The sequence below is a fragment of the Pieris brassicae genome, chromosome 10 (assembly GCF_905147105.1).
Source record: "Pieris brassicae chromosome 10, ilPieBrab1.1, whole genome shotgun sequence".
NCBI classification, from domain to species: domain Eukaryota; kingdom Metazoa; phylum Arthropoda; class Insecta; order Lepidoptera; family Pieridae; genus Pieris; species Pieris brassicae.
This window is the reverse complement of record NC_059674.1, coordinates 4786265-4802652: the sequence shown is the minus strand read 5'-3', so window position 1 is coordinate 4802652 and position 16388 is coordinate 4786265. Positions and strand designations below refer to the sequence as shown.

Here is a 16388-nt window from a genome sequence, read left to right as displayed (position 1 = left end):
TTTGTTTTTTATACATTATGTTTTACTTGTCAACCCTAAATCTCCTTTCTATCTCAAAAATGACTTCAATGTTTTTGGGAGATAATAACTATAGCTTACGTTCTTCCGAAAACTATATCCTTGAAATCCCATCTCATTACTCTTCATGGCGAATAGTGTAAGGTCTCTGCAGTTAGGCTATGGAATTTACTTCGTGGTCCTATTTGCTTTGCTCCTTCTCTATCTTCCTTTAAATTTCTTCTGTACAAACATTACCAGTCCACATCGTATCCCTAACTTTCTTACTAACTACTAACTGACGTGAGACTGATATACTTTTTATTTTTCATATATTCTTTTTTTTACTTTTGGTTTGTTAAATTTTGTTTTGTTCCTGTTTAGTTTTGTCTCAACAACTATGTGTAATATGTATTTTTGCACTTACACTAGTTACCTGGAAGAGATCGCTCGAAAGCGATAAGGCAGCCAGTTGCCCTTCTTTTAATCTAATTATGTTCACTTTTTATATTATGGGCAACGAAGAGTTAATAAAAAAAAATTGATTAAAGATCTTCCGGGTTCGTTACGATAAACTGGTGGTGAAAATATCATTATTTAAAATGACGTTAATCTCGTCGCAACATTAAAATTAATAAAAAGTTAGCTAAATTTTACTTCACATTTTACAGCCTGATATAATATTATTTGGATCTATCATTTTATTGTGAATTAAATTCCGGAGCAAATCAAACAGTCTTAACTGGCAATACTAAATCGATCTTTTGAGTTTTGCCTTTGACAGCTAAAATTGTAAACACAAAAGTACAATGAACTCCTTCATATTAGTCATTTTCTAGGTGAAATATAACACAAATAGCCCTTTATATAAATGAAAAGGTTACTAAAATGGAGTTTCCAAGTCGTATTGTATGTTTGGTGAAGTTTTTGAGTGATCTATCAGTGTACACAGTGTTTCTAAAACTGGGCGTGATAGTGTAATAACACGGATTTTAAATGTAATTTACGGATTTAGTGTTTACGATTAATACGATTAGTATTATTAAAGGAACACATAGGTTCAAATCAAATTATTAGATAATGATGGTAAGTTCATTGGACTTTGTACATTTATTTATAATACGATACGTCATGACTACAGCTACATAATATTCACATCGTTACTATTCTTGCGGACCTTGTTAACTCCAAGGATAAAATAAATCCAGTCTTGAACACCACAAAATGCTTCTAGCTTCTTCTTATTAGATTTTCGAAGGATTTGAAATGAGGTGATTCCTCACAGCTAGCTACTAATTACCATCAGCAATAAAACTTATTTATGCAAGATACCCTAAAACAGACCTGCTCTAAGGGCCGTTTCTTGATTATAGGCCTTTATGTTCTTAATCGTCCAGTTAATTTTAAGTTCTAAAATATTAGTTTCTGTAAGATGTAGACCAAATATTTCAACTATATTTTTCTTATAGATGGTGTAAGAATGGAAGCCAGCAGTGAAGCCGGCTATTGTAAGTTTTTGTGCTATGAAAACTTAAACTCAATAATTTTGATATATATATAGTGAGACTCTAACAGGTAGCTTTAATTACTGTTTTTTATAATTTCACAGGTGAAAGAGAGACTTGGGATGACTGGGGTAGTCACTCTTCTCTTAGCCAACAAGAAGATGTAAGTTAAATTTATGTAACATAGATGACTCTAAATTTATAATAACAGTTATGTGAAACTTTGCTGCTTAACTTTCTTATATATTATACATGATTGTTTGGTTTTTCATTATTATATATATATATTAATAATAATATATTGGGTGTAAACATGAATGATTAAAACAAACTTTACTAAAAGCTGAAAAATAAACTCAGTTTTATAATTTTTTGCCAAAAAAAAAAGCAAAATTTATATTTAAAAAAAAAAAAAACATTTAGTCATAACTTAGGTAGAGACCTAACTGACACGTCGAAGTTTTTTTAGTACAATACAAACAATGAAATTAGTTTAGGACAATAATATAATAATAGGAGGATAACGTATTATTAATAATGTACATCGCAACAACAAACGAACTAATTTATCTCTTTATAACACGACCTAGTTTATACATGAAAGAAAACAACTTCCCGCCTAAACAATCATAAACATTACGTAACTTTTCCAGAGTTTCAAAATTCGAATGGATTTTGTTTTCAACATGTAGTGGAAATTGAGTGTTCGAAATACGAATGTTTTAAACTTTATGGACTATGGTAATAAGGCTTGTTTTTAAAAGGATTTATTTTGACCTATTTTTTTAATTAGATTGTCGAGATGGCTTTTTAATCCATGTTTGAATTGCGATCTCAATTAACGTATTGTTTTACATGATAATTATGGGATAAGTTTTTATAAAATGGGGAAACTTTTTTCGAGTGCTTTATAGCCAAGCTTAAACACATTGACAATGTAAACAATTTAAACCATCACAGCTTTGAATCAACACACAGAATTTGTTCTGGTACGTGTATAAAATTAGATAAATTAGGATTCTACATTTTAATCGAGAATATATATAGTGTAGAATTTAAATAAATATAAAAACAAATCGTGGTAATTAAACGAGTTTAATTTGATTGTATGTAAATTTTTCCAATCGTAAAATGTTAGGAAACATATTTAAATAAAAACATCCTTAAATTAAATGAGGCTTAAAATACCTACATCATACTGTTTTTCCCTTTCTTGGCCTGCAAATGTCCTAATTATGATGTGAAAAATACGTTTAATTAAACCATATTAAAAACTTTTTAAATATATATATTCTTAATTTATTTTTTCGTATATGTACGTAATTAAACAATGTTGCTATAGCTATTATTCCCCATTTATTGGGATATTGGATAGACTTAAAATGGCAATTGCAATTAAGGTTTTGTCAAACATAAAAAAGTATAGTCTTTCAATTGATTCAAAACACTTTTTTCTCATTTCGTCTATTTTATAATATTGTTTATATTTTATAATCATAGTTTTCATAAGTGTAAATAAATAAATTTTGATTTTATTTTAAGTGACCGTATTTACTAAATATTCTTGCAAGCAATGATCAATTTCACTTTACATATCTACGTTTAATTTGTAAAATGCACAACATGTAAATCTGGGTAATTTATAATATGAGTATTGCAACACTGCCCATCGGAGTCCCAAATGCGCCATTCCGCGGTCTGCTACGTCACGCGCAGTCGTGCATCTTTGCGTCAAATGTCATCCGAAAATAAATAAACGCATCGAATTCCTACGTTCGATGCGGCTTTTATTTTTAATTATTCGAATAAAAACTCTTCAGTGAATTGTGTAAGTGTCTATTGTTTATACGTTACAGTGTTAAATAAGGTGCGAAAATGTAAAGTGCAACTTGCAACGGCGGTGACCTACTTGAGTTTGTGACGTCATTGTTATTATTTTTGAAAATGCGATTTTAAGTTTGTTGTGATGCGAAAATTACTTTTTGCTTCTAATGAATGAATGAAATAATTATTCAGGATATTAAAAAAGTTTTAAAGTATATAAGATGCCGTTTTTGATACATAACTGAACAGGTGCATAAAAATAAGCTTTAATAGATATTAACTTAGTTATAGTAGTTATAGTTAGATTTTTTCATAATTTAATTGAAATTTCTTTTAACTTCGTGGTCCGATTAGCAACAATGCTGGATTTAACATTTACGCATAGGTGTATTTATATAACACATTAAAAATTAACGATAATACATATCATTTCAACGCACACAGGACCTATTGAGCGTTCAATTGCGGAAACTGAGTCCACAAACCAATACTCATTTGCTAAGAATCTAGATTGCTTTTAAAGTTTGAATTCTATATTGAATGAACAATAAACTTTTGCACACATTGAATTTGAAAAATAAGATTGTGTTTCTTTTATGTTGTAGAATATCTGGATAATATGTTTTAATTACTTAAATAATACAAATGTAAAATACTTATTACACAAGAATATTTTTACTGTCTGCCAGAATATTTTTATACCTAAAATAAAATGTAAAATCCCTAATTTAGTTGTTGTTCAAATATGTACATGTTTTGTTTCTTCAATTATTTTTATCCTAATTCACAACAGAATAAGCAAATTTTTAAATAGGAATTAGAGTTTTGTATGAATCACTCATTAACTGCTATCATGGATGTTAACACATAGTTATAAATGTATATATCTGACACCCTATTTACACCGTGATTCATGGGTAATTTTGTTATCAAGCCTTTGCCAACAATGTAGTAGTTGTACAAATCTTTAATGCAGTTTTCACCATAAACAAGGTTTGATACGTTAGTCCGAACCATATTAAACTTCACGCATCTAAGAACATTGCAATACTTGATCTACATGGTAAATTCTTTTTAATTTTATTGCTTTCAATTAAAATATTTTTAAGTTTAAATTACTAATGAGAATTTATTTATCGGTTTGATTTTGAGTGAAATAGTAATTGTAGAGAGTATGATTTTTTCTCTAAGTTAGGCGATTTGGAATAGTGTGGAAGTTCCCGGCAGTCTTAATAACCTCAAGAATATAGGTTTGGCAAATTGACTGATCACTTTGTAATCATACTGAACTTTTATGTTTAGAATTCTTTTAACTTGGTATGCAGCATATAGCTGTAACATATTTTAGGTATAGTTTCTGGCATTTTATTTTCATAAAAATGTAGTTTTAGGTGTTATATGTAAAGGGATAGACATGAACTAACCTCAACAACAACAATTTTCTTTACATTGCAATTTATTACAGGCATATCTACATACACCATGTGAGTGTCTAAGCATGAAAATTATAGCAAAAATTATAGTTTTAAATTGAAGTAGCAAGATTCTTACCTTAGGTGTCTATTGATCAAGTTTTTTAAAAATAACCATTTCAAGGCTAAGTAACCACAGAATAACCAAACTGATACATGATACTGATTTACATCATTTTTATTTTTTATTGTTCTTCTACTTGCTATGAAGTAAGAAAGATGATTTGCACTTCTGTCAAATGTTTTATGTGTGAATCCTATTTACTAATCTAATGTTGGAAAAAGTAATATTATGTTTTGAATTTTTCTATGAAAAATAAGGAATACGGCACCTCTGCGTGCTATTATCATGTATTGTTCCATTATGTCACATACATATACAAATATATAGGTGCATTGATCACTTAGTGGTGGGCTCGGAAGTTAGATAAGTGTAATATTGCTTAATGGCCCCAGCTTTAGAATAAGCAATAAAAAAATTAGTTATTAATTACTGGAATTTTTAATTTAGTTGATTGTTTTTTTAATTTAATTTGAATTAAACAAGTAGTGTTTGTTGTGTTATAATTGGAATTGTATAGTATTTGACTATAATATATTAAGCCTTCCAAGCACATGAGTTCAATTTAGTAAGTACATGTATGTTTGTCTACAAATTTATCGGAAAATCTTTTTAATTTAGTCAGATATATTAACGTTTAGTCCAGTATATAAAGTTGGTTCAATTTTATTAAATAATTTTTAATTATTTTCTTAATCGTAATTTAAACCGACATCAAGAATGGAGGTGTATACCAACCTACCATTATTACTTAAGAGATTGGCCCCTATCACAGTTTGAAGGATGGATGGAGATGTCTATGGATAACTTTTCGTCTTATTTTTAGACGAGAAAATTGTAAATACGTCTACACGAAATTGAGCTTTCCGATCCGATTCACAAATCATTTAGGCCCAAAATCGATTCCTCGATTTCGCTTAGATCCCATCAGATACCCTGATGAGTTATTGACTATCTGTGACTGGACAAAAAATCTTCCAAATGTATTTTTTAAGGAGAACAGTTAATTTCCGGGTTTCCCCTAACTTGGCTTAAACAATTGGGTCACTAAAGTGCTCTGACGTAATGCACTAGACTTGTATGCGTACAGACGTGACCTCTTTCAGCCTCTGCATTCTATAGCATTAACCTGCTACTTGGCCTGCCTAGTGTGCAATCTGGGTTCGGTTCCTGGGAATTTTTTGGTGGATTTAATCACTTTGAATGAGCACTATAGGCACGAGCGAGCTACTGAATCCTGAGGCGTTGATTGACTTTTTTTTTTAATTTTATGTAAAACGGGCTGGAGGCTCATCTGATGTTACGTCATACCGCCCATGGGCAAACTTAAGGCCAGAGGGTTCGCGATTGCGTTGCCGGCCTTTTAAGAATTGCGTCGGAAATACTTCAGTGGACTCGTACTGTGAAGGAAAATGTCGTGAGAAATTCAGTACGCCTTAGAGTTTAGACCCTTACTGTTTCTGTTTGACACAGAAGGATGACCACCTACTTGCCTAATAATAATTACCTAACATATACAGTGATTTGAGGCCAAAAGCATTGTCTTTTTGAATGTATATTTTCAATGAAAATTACATTAATATAGCAGAATTAAAAGAAATAGTTAATTGATATAGGCAAACTTGAAAAATGAGTTTGGATTATAAAATCATCATGACCTCTCTTAAGTACACGTTCATCCGATTAATTCCTCCTTCAATATGGAGGTTGAGATTAGGGTTGCTCCACAATACATCCACTTTGATTTTTTTGTATCTATTATTTTGTAATTAAATAATTATTAGCTAGGAAACCCTCGAAACAGTAATAAAAGTATTGAACATTCGTAATTTAATCTATATTTGAATGGATGTTAAAACTAATTTATAACAAACTAGAATCGAGCGATGTGAGGTCGCAGTGGTACTACCTTATTTGTTATGTTGACAACGCTGTTACGTCATTATAGTTTGACAGTTGTGATCATGATTGTTAAATGTATATATAAGTGAAATATTTCACGTAACTACCACGCGGGTTCTCTCTATAAATAACGGTATAAGGTAATTTTTTTTATATTTCATTACGATACAAGTAAAAAAATAACCCAAAATCTGTCTAAAGCACAAAGCAATAGTTTTCAATGAATCGTATCAAGTCACTAAAGTAGTAATACAATTTTCCATCGACACAAATATGCAATTTTGTAGGTCGTGCATTTTGGCGATTGGCAACCCTAGTGTGACGTAATCCGCCTCCTGACCTTGTCCCTGCGATCGAACAGCTGTCTAGCTACTTAGGGAACTAGCCAGGCTCTAGAAACACTTTGTTCTGCAATCTTTTCGCTGCCTATATTTTTTGCAAAGTATTTAACAATTGTGTCATCATCGAGCTAGACATAGAATATATCTAGTTGGTTTATAAATTTAAATGTATGTTACCGAAACAATTACTATTTTAAAGAGAATGTATTCCAGAGCGTTATGCAAGTATTAAAAGGCTGTTAATATGCTATAGAATGACGTTGGGTACCTATAAAATATTTAGTTTAACGAAAATGTTAAAATTTGCGTGGTTTAACTTAGCTGATGATATCTTATCCGTTCCTACTCTCGGAATATAGATGGAGGCGGAGGGAGGTTTAATAGTATTCGTATGGTATAATGCAATAAATAAAATAAACCTCAAATCTGAGCCTCAGTTTCATGATCCTGTAACACACGCCGTCGACTTTTAGGGTCTAAGGCAAGAAAGTTCCCGAACGATGTTTTCCTTTACCGTTTGAGCGATAGTTAATGCGCGTGTAGAAAGTAAATTCATTGGTACAAAGCCGGGGATCGAACCTACACCCTCGGGCATGAGGCCAACAATGTTCCTAATATAATAATAACTACAATACAAGTATCAATAGTAATAAATATACAAATAAATTATTTGGAAGTAAAATATACTGAAATAGTAAAATATTTTGAAAATATACTGTTTGGAAGTAATAGTCTATTACTTAAAGACATTGTGAGGAAACCGGCTTGCTTCAGACCCAAAAAGTCGACGGCGTGTATCAGGCACAGAAAGCTGATCACCTACTTGCCTATTAGATTGACAAATGATCATGAAACAGATACAGAAATCTGAGGCCCAGACCTAAAAAGGTTGTAGCACCATTGATTTATTTTATTTTATTACTTAAAGACAATTTAAGTAGAAACTAGTAATTGACAAATCATGCAATTGCCTATGGCTATATATTTTTTATATAAACATATTTTTTTCGTCTATTAAATTGCTTTCATTTTCTTCTGTGTATTGTTTCATTTGTATGTGGAATTTTATTATCGTATATAAGTAGTCTAGAACTACAAATTCGAAAATATTACTCAATACTCAATTAAAGAAAAGAGCGTACAAATTCTTAAAAGGCCCGCAACGCACTCGCGAGCCCTCTGGCATTGAGTGTCCATGGGCGGCGGTATCACTTAACATCAGGTGAGCATCCTGCCTGTTTGCCCCCTATTTTAAAAAAAATATTTATAAAAACTTATTACATAGACTTTACTAAACCAAGAATATATAATCCATTTATTTAATTAATTTACAAAAAATAACCCACTTAATTGACTACGGCAGCTTTCATGGTTTTTAATTTGTATAAAATTATTAATCTCACGCTTTTTTTAATACTATGTTACTTAAGAAGAGTAATTAGTTTTTGGTCATTCCTTCGATTGGCATCATAAAAATAAGGTGTTTTCGTCGTTTCGATACTCGGACGAGGCATGTTATTTCTAGAAAGTCTTTGAGTGCAGAATTACTAACTTTTAATCATAACATAAAGTTTTCTTTCAGTAAAATATCCTTCATGTCCCATAGCTTTGGGACGCCCTGTATACCATTTGCGTTCCACGAATAGCAAATAATAAAAATTATTTCGTCATTATAGGTATTATTGTTACAGATACAGAAATACTGTCTATTTACAATATTCTTAAGTACATAATAATAATAAATAGAAAATTAAAACAAATTTAAAAAGTTTGGTCCCTGTGGCAGTGTATCTTTAATGCTGGCAGCATTTCCTCCCTGAATTGCGATAGTTATTCGTCGAGCTAGGAGAGCACCAACTCTGCTGTAGTACCAGGCGCAATCCTAATTATTTGAATAGCGCCTGTGCACTGAAACCTCAGGGCCCAAGAGTATCTTCTCCAAATGGTTCAAAGTTGGAGGAAATACTTACATTTCAGCCACTTTATTTAAAAAAAAAACACGTCCTCATCCTATCATACTAAAAAGATAAATGCAAATAAAATCAGTTTAAATGAATAGCAAACTTAAACTAGTTGTAAGTTTATTCCTCCCTTTATAAGGCTTCCGTATCGGTAACAAATGACTGATTATAAAATCATTTGCACGAACAAATATACTTTTAATCAGCATATATAATTATTTACATAGACAACAAAAAAAAGTAATGTTAAATTTTTTATATGTAAAACGTCCGCATCGAGTTGCGTTCATAAGACATAAACAGTAAACACTCAAAAAAAAAATTCTGTATACACTGTGGGTTCTGGGAATCACTAGATTCCGTACTCTGTAACTTCATATAGATCCCGGGGCTTTGTATGTAATTTCGATGTAGTTCTGAATTTCCGTAGCGCTGATGTCGCTACCTTGGGATTGCGGGGAACAAAGACAAATATTTGAGATGTCTGATTGGATGTTGCAGAGTTCCCACGTATCGAATTTTTCGTCATTCGAATTAAGTTTCATCACCGTGTTCCTTATTTACTATAGTGTTCAGTTTTTTCGCGGATATTAAAGCAATTGAATTTCATATTATAATACCAATATTTTAAACTACGTTTATTCAAAAGCTTTAAGAAAAGAGAATACAAGTCTTGGAAGGCAGGCACTTGCAAGTTTTCTAGCAATGATATGATATGAGATACTGCGTCCCATACACTCAGTGAGGCAGTATCACCTAATATTAGGTGAGTCTTCTGCCCGTTTGTCCTGTTATATATAATGTGTTTATTATCCTGAGGTCGTACGTTTGGACTCGATAGTTCTGGCTTTGGGTAAGATTCATAAATGAGCACGAACGTTGACCTCCTATATGTCAAAATCCCATACGTTTGTGACATACGGAGGTGACACTGAGCGGTAAGTTTATTTAATATTAGACTATGTGCTTTAAGAAAATCATAGCGTGGAAACCGATTTAGACCCAAAAATCTATGTGTCAAATACAATCTAACTTCCTTTCAATTAGTAGATAAACAAATGAAACGGATGAAGAAATGTTACGAGACTATTCATAGTTAACGCATGGTGTACAACCCATATGTTCCAGGGTTCGATTACATCTCTCTTATTATTTGAGTATTCGAGATGTACTAGTTTTCTGATGCAACAAAATTGTTTGTATAATAACGTCGCCTTGCATTTATATAAATTGGTGTAACAATACATGATTATGAACCTGTGCACAAATCAAATAATCCATATAAATTTTGACATGGCGGCCTGAAATTAGATAGTGGACACTTAAATACAGACTGCTTTCGTTTTCACAAAGCAAACAGTTTACCACAGAGTGCAAACAGTGTTGCATTTAAAAGCTTTTAACTTCACGTTGCGGGAAATTACTGAAAACGGTGGAAAAATTACAAGTGTCATTGCTTTTCTCGCCCTTTGGGGACTACTAGCTGGTGTTAGGTATAACAATGTATAAATTATTGAATACTTGCTAAAGATAGTACAAATACTTTGATATATCAAAGCTTTACTCGTTAAAAAAAGCTCCCGCCAACTGCAAACTAAACTACGTATACGATGGTACACCAATTTGGTATCGGACGATAAATTGGATGGACTTCACGATGTCTTCAAACTAAACTATCGGCTGCTTAATAGCTCGCGTACACTGGTTCAGTTGGTTGACTTATTCATGGTGTAATCCATTCGGTTGTATTCTAGACGTCAAAAGTAATTATCGCATTAACAATAAATTTTATTTACAACAAATGTTTCTAGGTCCTTGAACTTATTTATTCAGTAATTAAGAAAAATGTGACTTTACTGTGTGAGTGACTATGTGAGTAAGTGTAAGTGTTTGATAAAGCAAATAAATAAACAATACTGGCTGGGAAGACGCAAAGCGGTGAGCCTCCGCGCTCCACCGCTTACTACTACGCTGACTTGGAGAAGATAAAGCGCCAGAATGATCACGATCGCACGATTGGTCGACAAACAGATCGGCCCAACCATGATTTATCAGATGTACGCCAGAATGTACAAGATTGCCCGATCATTCGGCAAACCGAGCGGGAGAAACATCCAAATGACTTTTCAGAGTTCATACGACAGAACGAACATTGCTCGATCGTTCGGCCGACGGATAGGCAGAATGGTGCATCCGAATTAGAGTATGTCCGTCAAAGCGAACACTGCCCGATCAGCCGACCAATCGTTCGGCAGATTGATCCTAATGAATTATCTGAGTATGTGGACACAAACGAAATTTTCAATGATGCAAAAGACCCGCGAGACAGGAAAGAGGAGACATATTCTACTGCTGGAACCTTTCCCATGCCTGAGCCGAAGGAGAAAGAACCACTGCTCGCTGAACTGCAGGTTGTGGGAAGGGTTCCACTCACTCAATTGGAGTCCACTCCGGGTGTTAGGAGAAGTAGAAGCTGGTACTTGTGCTGTCCAAATATGGGGGAAGAGGAGATGTCAAGGGAATCGTCGTGGAGGTATTCCAGTTTGAGGCCTGTAACTGCGCCACCAGCGCCAGGACAAAATGGGATACATATGGTATGTAGTATAATTTTATGATATCATATATTCGAACCAATCAAGGGAGGCATTGATCACGTCACCTTAGTTCGTTAGCGGTTGTGGGATATTCTAATAAGTGAAATGCATTGTTCAAAGTTAAGTGTTAGCAGTCTTTAATGGTTCAAAGACAAGCTTATAGCTATTATAAAATTAGGGGTGGTGGGGTTATGACGCTGGACTAACAATAACTTGAATATCGTTTCATGAAACCTGTTAGTTTTAAGAAATGTGGGTACATAGTTTTTTATTAGGAACGGAAATGTTTATATGCCTGACAAGGTGGTGCTTTGTTACATTCAAAACTAACTTTCTAGAATTTATTGGGGGTAAGTTAACCATTAACGTACAGTATGAAAGTACTGAAGTATTTCCGAACCAATTCGACTTAGGGTCCTTCAAGAAAAGAGCGTACCAATTCTTAAAAGGCCGCCAACGCATTCGCGAGCCCCCTGGCATTGAGAGTGTCCATGTGCGGCGGTATCACTTAACATCAGGTGAGCCTTCTGCCCGTTTGCTGTTCTATAAAAAAAGCAGTTTTTTAAATGTATGTAAAGTAGTGTTTAGTATATTTACAATATTAACCTACATAGTAATAATAATAATTAAAAATTGATAAATAGAAATGTTATCAGTGGTAGTGTACCTTTAATGGCAAGATTTCCTCGCAGTATCGCGATACGTTGACCAGGGAAAGCACCAGCTCTGGGGTTACCGGTATCTACCAGACGCCAACATATTTTTTTTATTAGTGCGTGTGCAATGCATTCTGTCAGTGAATTTGTATTTGTTAATACGAATTTTGACAAGTATGTGTTAATGTCAATTATGCACAGTACACACGCGCACACGTTGAACTGTCGCGCGTGCTCGCACATTAATACATTCTTTGAGGGGCTAAAAATTCTCAAACAGTGAAATAGATTATTGTACATTAATTCAAAAGCACGGCTAGTCGTAATATAAGCAAGAAAATTAATAAAAAACACGTTATAGACATCGAAATCAACTTACGCATCGCCATCCTATTGTTATTGGGGGGGGGGGGGGGGCAAGGGGCCAGTAGTAGTAGGTATAGAGTATAGAGTAGTTGAACACGTGGTAGTGATTTTGACAAATTAATTTTCTAAATTTCTAATAATATTCTACAGTACTGGTCTAGTGGCTCACATCCCTGACTTTATGTCTACGTGCGCATTTAACACTCCTTTATTTGAGGGAAAACAACAAGGAAACCAGCATGCCTTAGACCCAAAAAGTCAACGGTTTACTATAAAAAAACACAACGTGTCACGAAACATATAGGAATCTGAGGCCCATAACCAAATAGTTGTAGAGCTATTAGATTTTTGGGATTCTCTGGGGAAAGTTTTCTGGACCTGCTTTCATGCCATACCTCGAACGGAGCTTTTAGATTTAATGGTATTAGTAAATAAATAAGGTAATGAAAAAATTTAATGGATTTCTGATAACAGCTACTTTCTTGACTCCACTTAATGGTTAGTGGAAGAAAGCATTATACGGAATAGAACGAAAGATATTTTTTATGAATTCATCAGAGGCGATACAAAAGAATGAATAAAACATTTATAAAAAAATCTTACTTTAAACCTGACTATAAAAGTTACAGCTGTGGTTAAAATATATGTTATAAAATTTAACTATATCTTCTCAGAATTGGTGTAAATAAAATGAATAATATTTAAAAATTTATTTACATTTAATAATAAATAAAAAATTCAAAATTACGTTTAATAGAAAAAAATATATGTATTTGTCGTTTTAAGATGGCGCCTGGTAGATAGTACCGGTGATTCCAGAGATGTTTTTATCATTATTATGTTGGTTAAGAAAATTGTAAATACTGTATATTGTTGATTGTAATGATTACTAACTGACGTTTCTAGAGCTTTTTCTTAAAACATTAATATATGTAACCTAGATAATGTTTAAAGTATGAACCATTAACGTGTACATATAAGAACATAGCATCTTTTTATCGTCATTTCAAGCGAAGTTGTCGTAAGAAATAAGCCTGTAGCTAATTAATGACGAGCGTTGAATATCAAAGGCCTCGCTTCTTTTTAAATAAGCTGCATGAGCTGCATACATAATGTATTAGCGGTAAACCTTGCGATTCAGTAGACATTGTGTCGCCGTATATAGTACACTTATCTGTATGCCACTGCACTGTACTTTGTATGTTAATATACTACATAAATTAAAAATGGAAGGGAATAGACGAAAGAAATCAATATTTCAAAAATGGAACGATAATAAGCTAAGCTTTTAACTACAAATGCAAAAGAGAGAACGGAAAGAAAAGAGAATTTCAAAAATGGAACTATAAAAAAATAGAGTAAGCTTTTTTACTGCAAATCCAAAAAAGGTTTTATATGTTGCACGTGTTAATCGATTGTGAAGTTTTAGAAAGATCACCAAGTAACAAAATTGCTTACGTGATTTTATGACGTGTAAGTAGTTAATATGTCTTCGGCTTCTAAAGTACAAATTTAGAAAGTATATGTCGAAAAAGATATTTACAATAGTGACAAGTGTGATACGATAATTGCTTAGAAGTCAGGAATTATCTTACTTTTCTTATCCAAAGCCTTTAAGAACTATTGCCAAGATTTTTTCATAATTTCTGAGAATTCTCATTTATTGCAGTGTAACGTGGGTTTTATTAGGTAAACTATTTTTATAAGTATTAGTATCTCAAACTCAAAATATCTTCATTCATATAAGTAAAACAAGTACACTTATGAACGTCAAAAATAAGTGAAATTAATTGTAAATTTACATTTACTACCAGTTCGGAAGTCAAGGGCGTAGAGCGTGTCAGAAGAACTGGCAAGGAACTTTCCGAAACTCTTTTTAATCGCCAAGTATTGAGCCATACAAATTGTTTGAACTGGAGAAAATCAATCCCAAGGATCATTTAAGTATTCGTCAAAATTATAAAAAGCTTTATAGATTAATTTCACACGACAAGGAATGTTTCAGAAACGAGAATTCTTGACCTCCGTGCGTTGAATTTGGACATACGGGTCATAGTCGCGCCCTTATCTAAGGTTAATATTCTAATTGGTATTTCAAGTTACAATCTCGTCAAAGGTTGATAATGAGATAATATATCGAATGTCTTAGAGATTGTATTAGAGATGTTAACTCTTCAAATAACACTTTTGATTAAATTATAACGAGCATCTTATAATCTTCTCAGAAGTCTGAACGTAATGTCCAAAGTCAAGATGGCGCCTCGACCCCACTCGTTTTCTCTGCTCTGATTGGTAATAACAATATTCATATTTTTAATTCTAAAGTATGAAACACCTAAATTATAACAAAACAAATCGAATCATCCAAAGCAATAATAATAATCAACAGCCAATTGACTCAATCAGGACATTTCCTGATAAAGCATTCCCTGCCTATGCGTAATAAGTAATTTAATTATTTTTACAGTTGGCAACACAAAGCAGCGGTCGGGTGGAAGATGTCTCCACCCTCCGTGCTGAACGTGACGCGTTGGTGCGTGCGTTGGCGAACGAGCGTCAACGCGCGGCCAGTGCGGCTAGAGCTCACGATGCAAGACTTGCTGAACTGCATGGAGTCATTGCTGAGTTGGTCAGGCGGCGAGCGACTGATAAACGGGCAAAGGCGATACCTGAGGAGGAAGTCTCTGGTGAGTTATAGACACGATAGTGGAGGGGTGTTGGAGCAGTTAGAGAGTGCGAAATCGTCAGAGTTGAGACCTCTCAACCCTCACGATTTTCTGGGTCTCTTTATGTGCGCAATTATTGCTCGTAAGGTAAAGGAAGACATCGTGAGGAGATCGGCGTCTCGTAGACCTAAAAAGTCGATGGCGTGTCAGGCACAGAAAGCTGATCACCTAAGATATGATCAAAGTAACGTATGCAATCTGTGGCCCATAAGGGTTTTGTAGCACTACTGGATGTAAATATCAACGGCGTGTGTCACAAGGCCGATCACCTACGTGTGTATTAAAATGATGTCGAACTAGTCACAGAAATCTGAATCGATGATTTGGATGTTGAGTTTTTGTACGACTCGATCCCAAGTATAAGCGCTTCGGATATACAATGAAAAATGCTCACCAAAGTCATTGGACTTTACAGATCATCGGATATGGTATTAACAACCAGCCATCCAATCTGTAGCCGAACTTTGAATGACCGAGTGACTGTATCGCTTCAACAGTGGATGGGTGCGCCTGTATGCACTCAGGCTTCGCATGCTGTGATTCGAGACCACCTTATTATGTTATGTCATTGCTTATAATGATTTTGTCTCAAAACTGAATAGTATATTTTAATTTTAGATGAATGCGAGTCGACAACTCAGCCGGCCGGTGAACTAGACGCAGATATCGATTTATCTAGGACCGACCAGGTAATTATGATGATCATACATGCAAACTATATCTTCATACAAGGCTATTTAAAATTCCTCGGTCTAATACAAACTTCAGTGTCTCTATATAACGACGCTGAAAGTACTGTGCTTTTTATGGCGTTATAGAGAGTTGTCGTAAAATGGGGATAAGAAAAACTTAGATAATCCATAAGTCCTACTTATTAGTCATGGTCAACAACAGTCTACACGTGCAAGCAATTCCAATTTGTAAACAAAAGAACGAATTTTTTAGAAAGTTCGTATACATGATGCGGATAGTCGAGTTTATTG

The 16388-nt window shown here is 33.6% G+C and overlaps 1 protein-coding gene across 1 annotated transcript in view; it reads left to right on the top strand.

The window, feature by feature from the left end:
* The first annotated feature begins 802 nt into the window (after positions 1-802).
* LOC123714878 overlaps positions 803-16388 on the top strand; it is a 32467-nt gene continuing 16881 nt past the window's right edge. Inside the window, exons 1-5 of the mRNA XM_045669507.1 lie at positions 803-1083; positions 1467-1505; positions 1607-1665; positions 15147-15366; positions 16024-16094. Coding sequence (XP_045525463.1) covers positions 1478-1505; positions 1607-1665; positions 15147-15366; positions 16024-16094 — 378 coding nt within the window. The 5' untranslated portion in view covers positions 803-1083; positions 1467-1477. The remainder of the gene's footprint in view (positions 1084-1466; positions 1506-1606; positions 1666-15146; positions 15367-16023; positions 16095-16388) is intronic.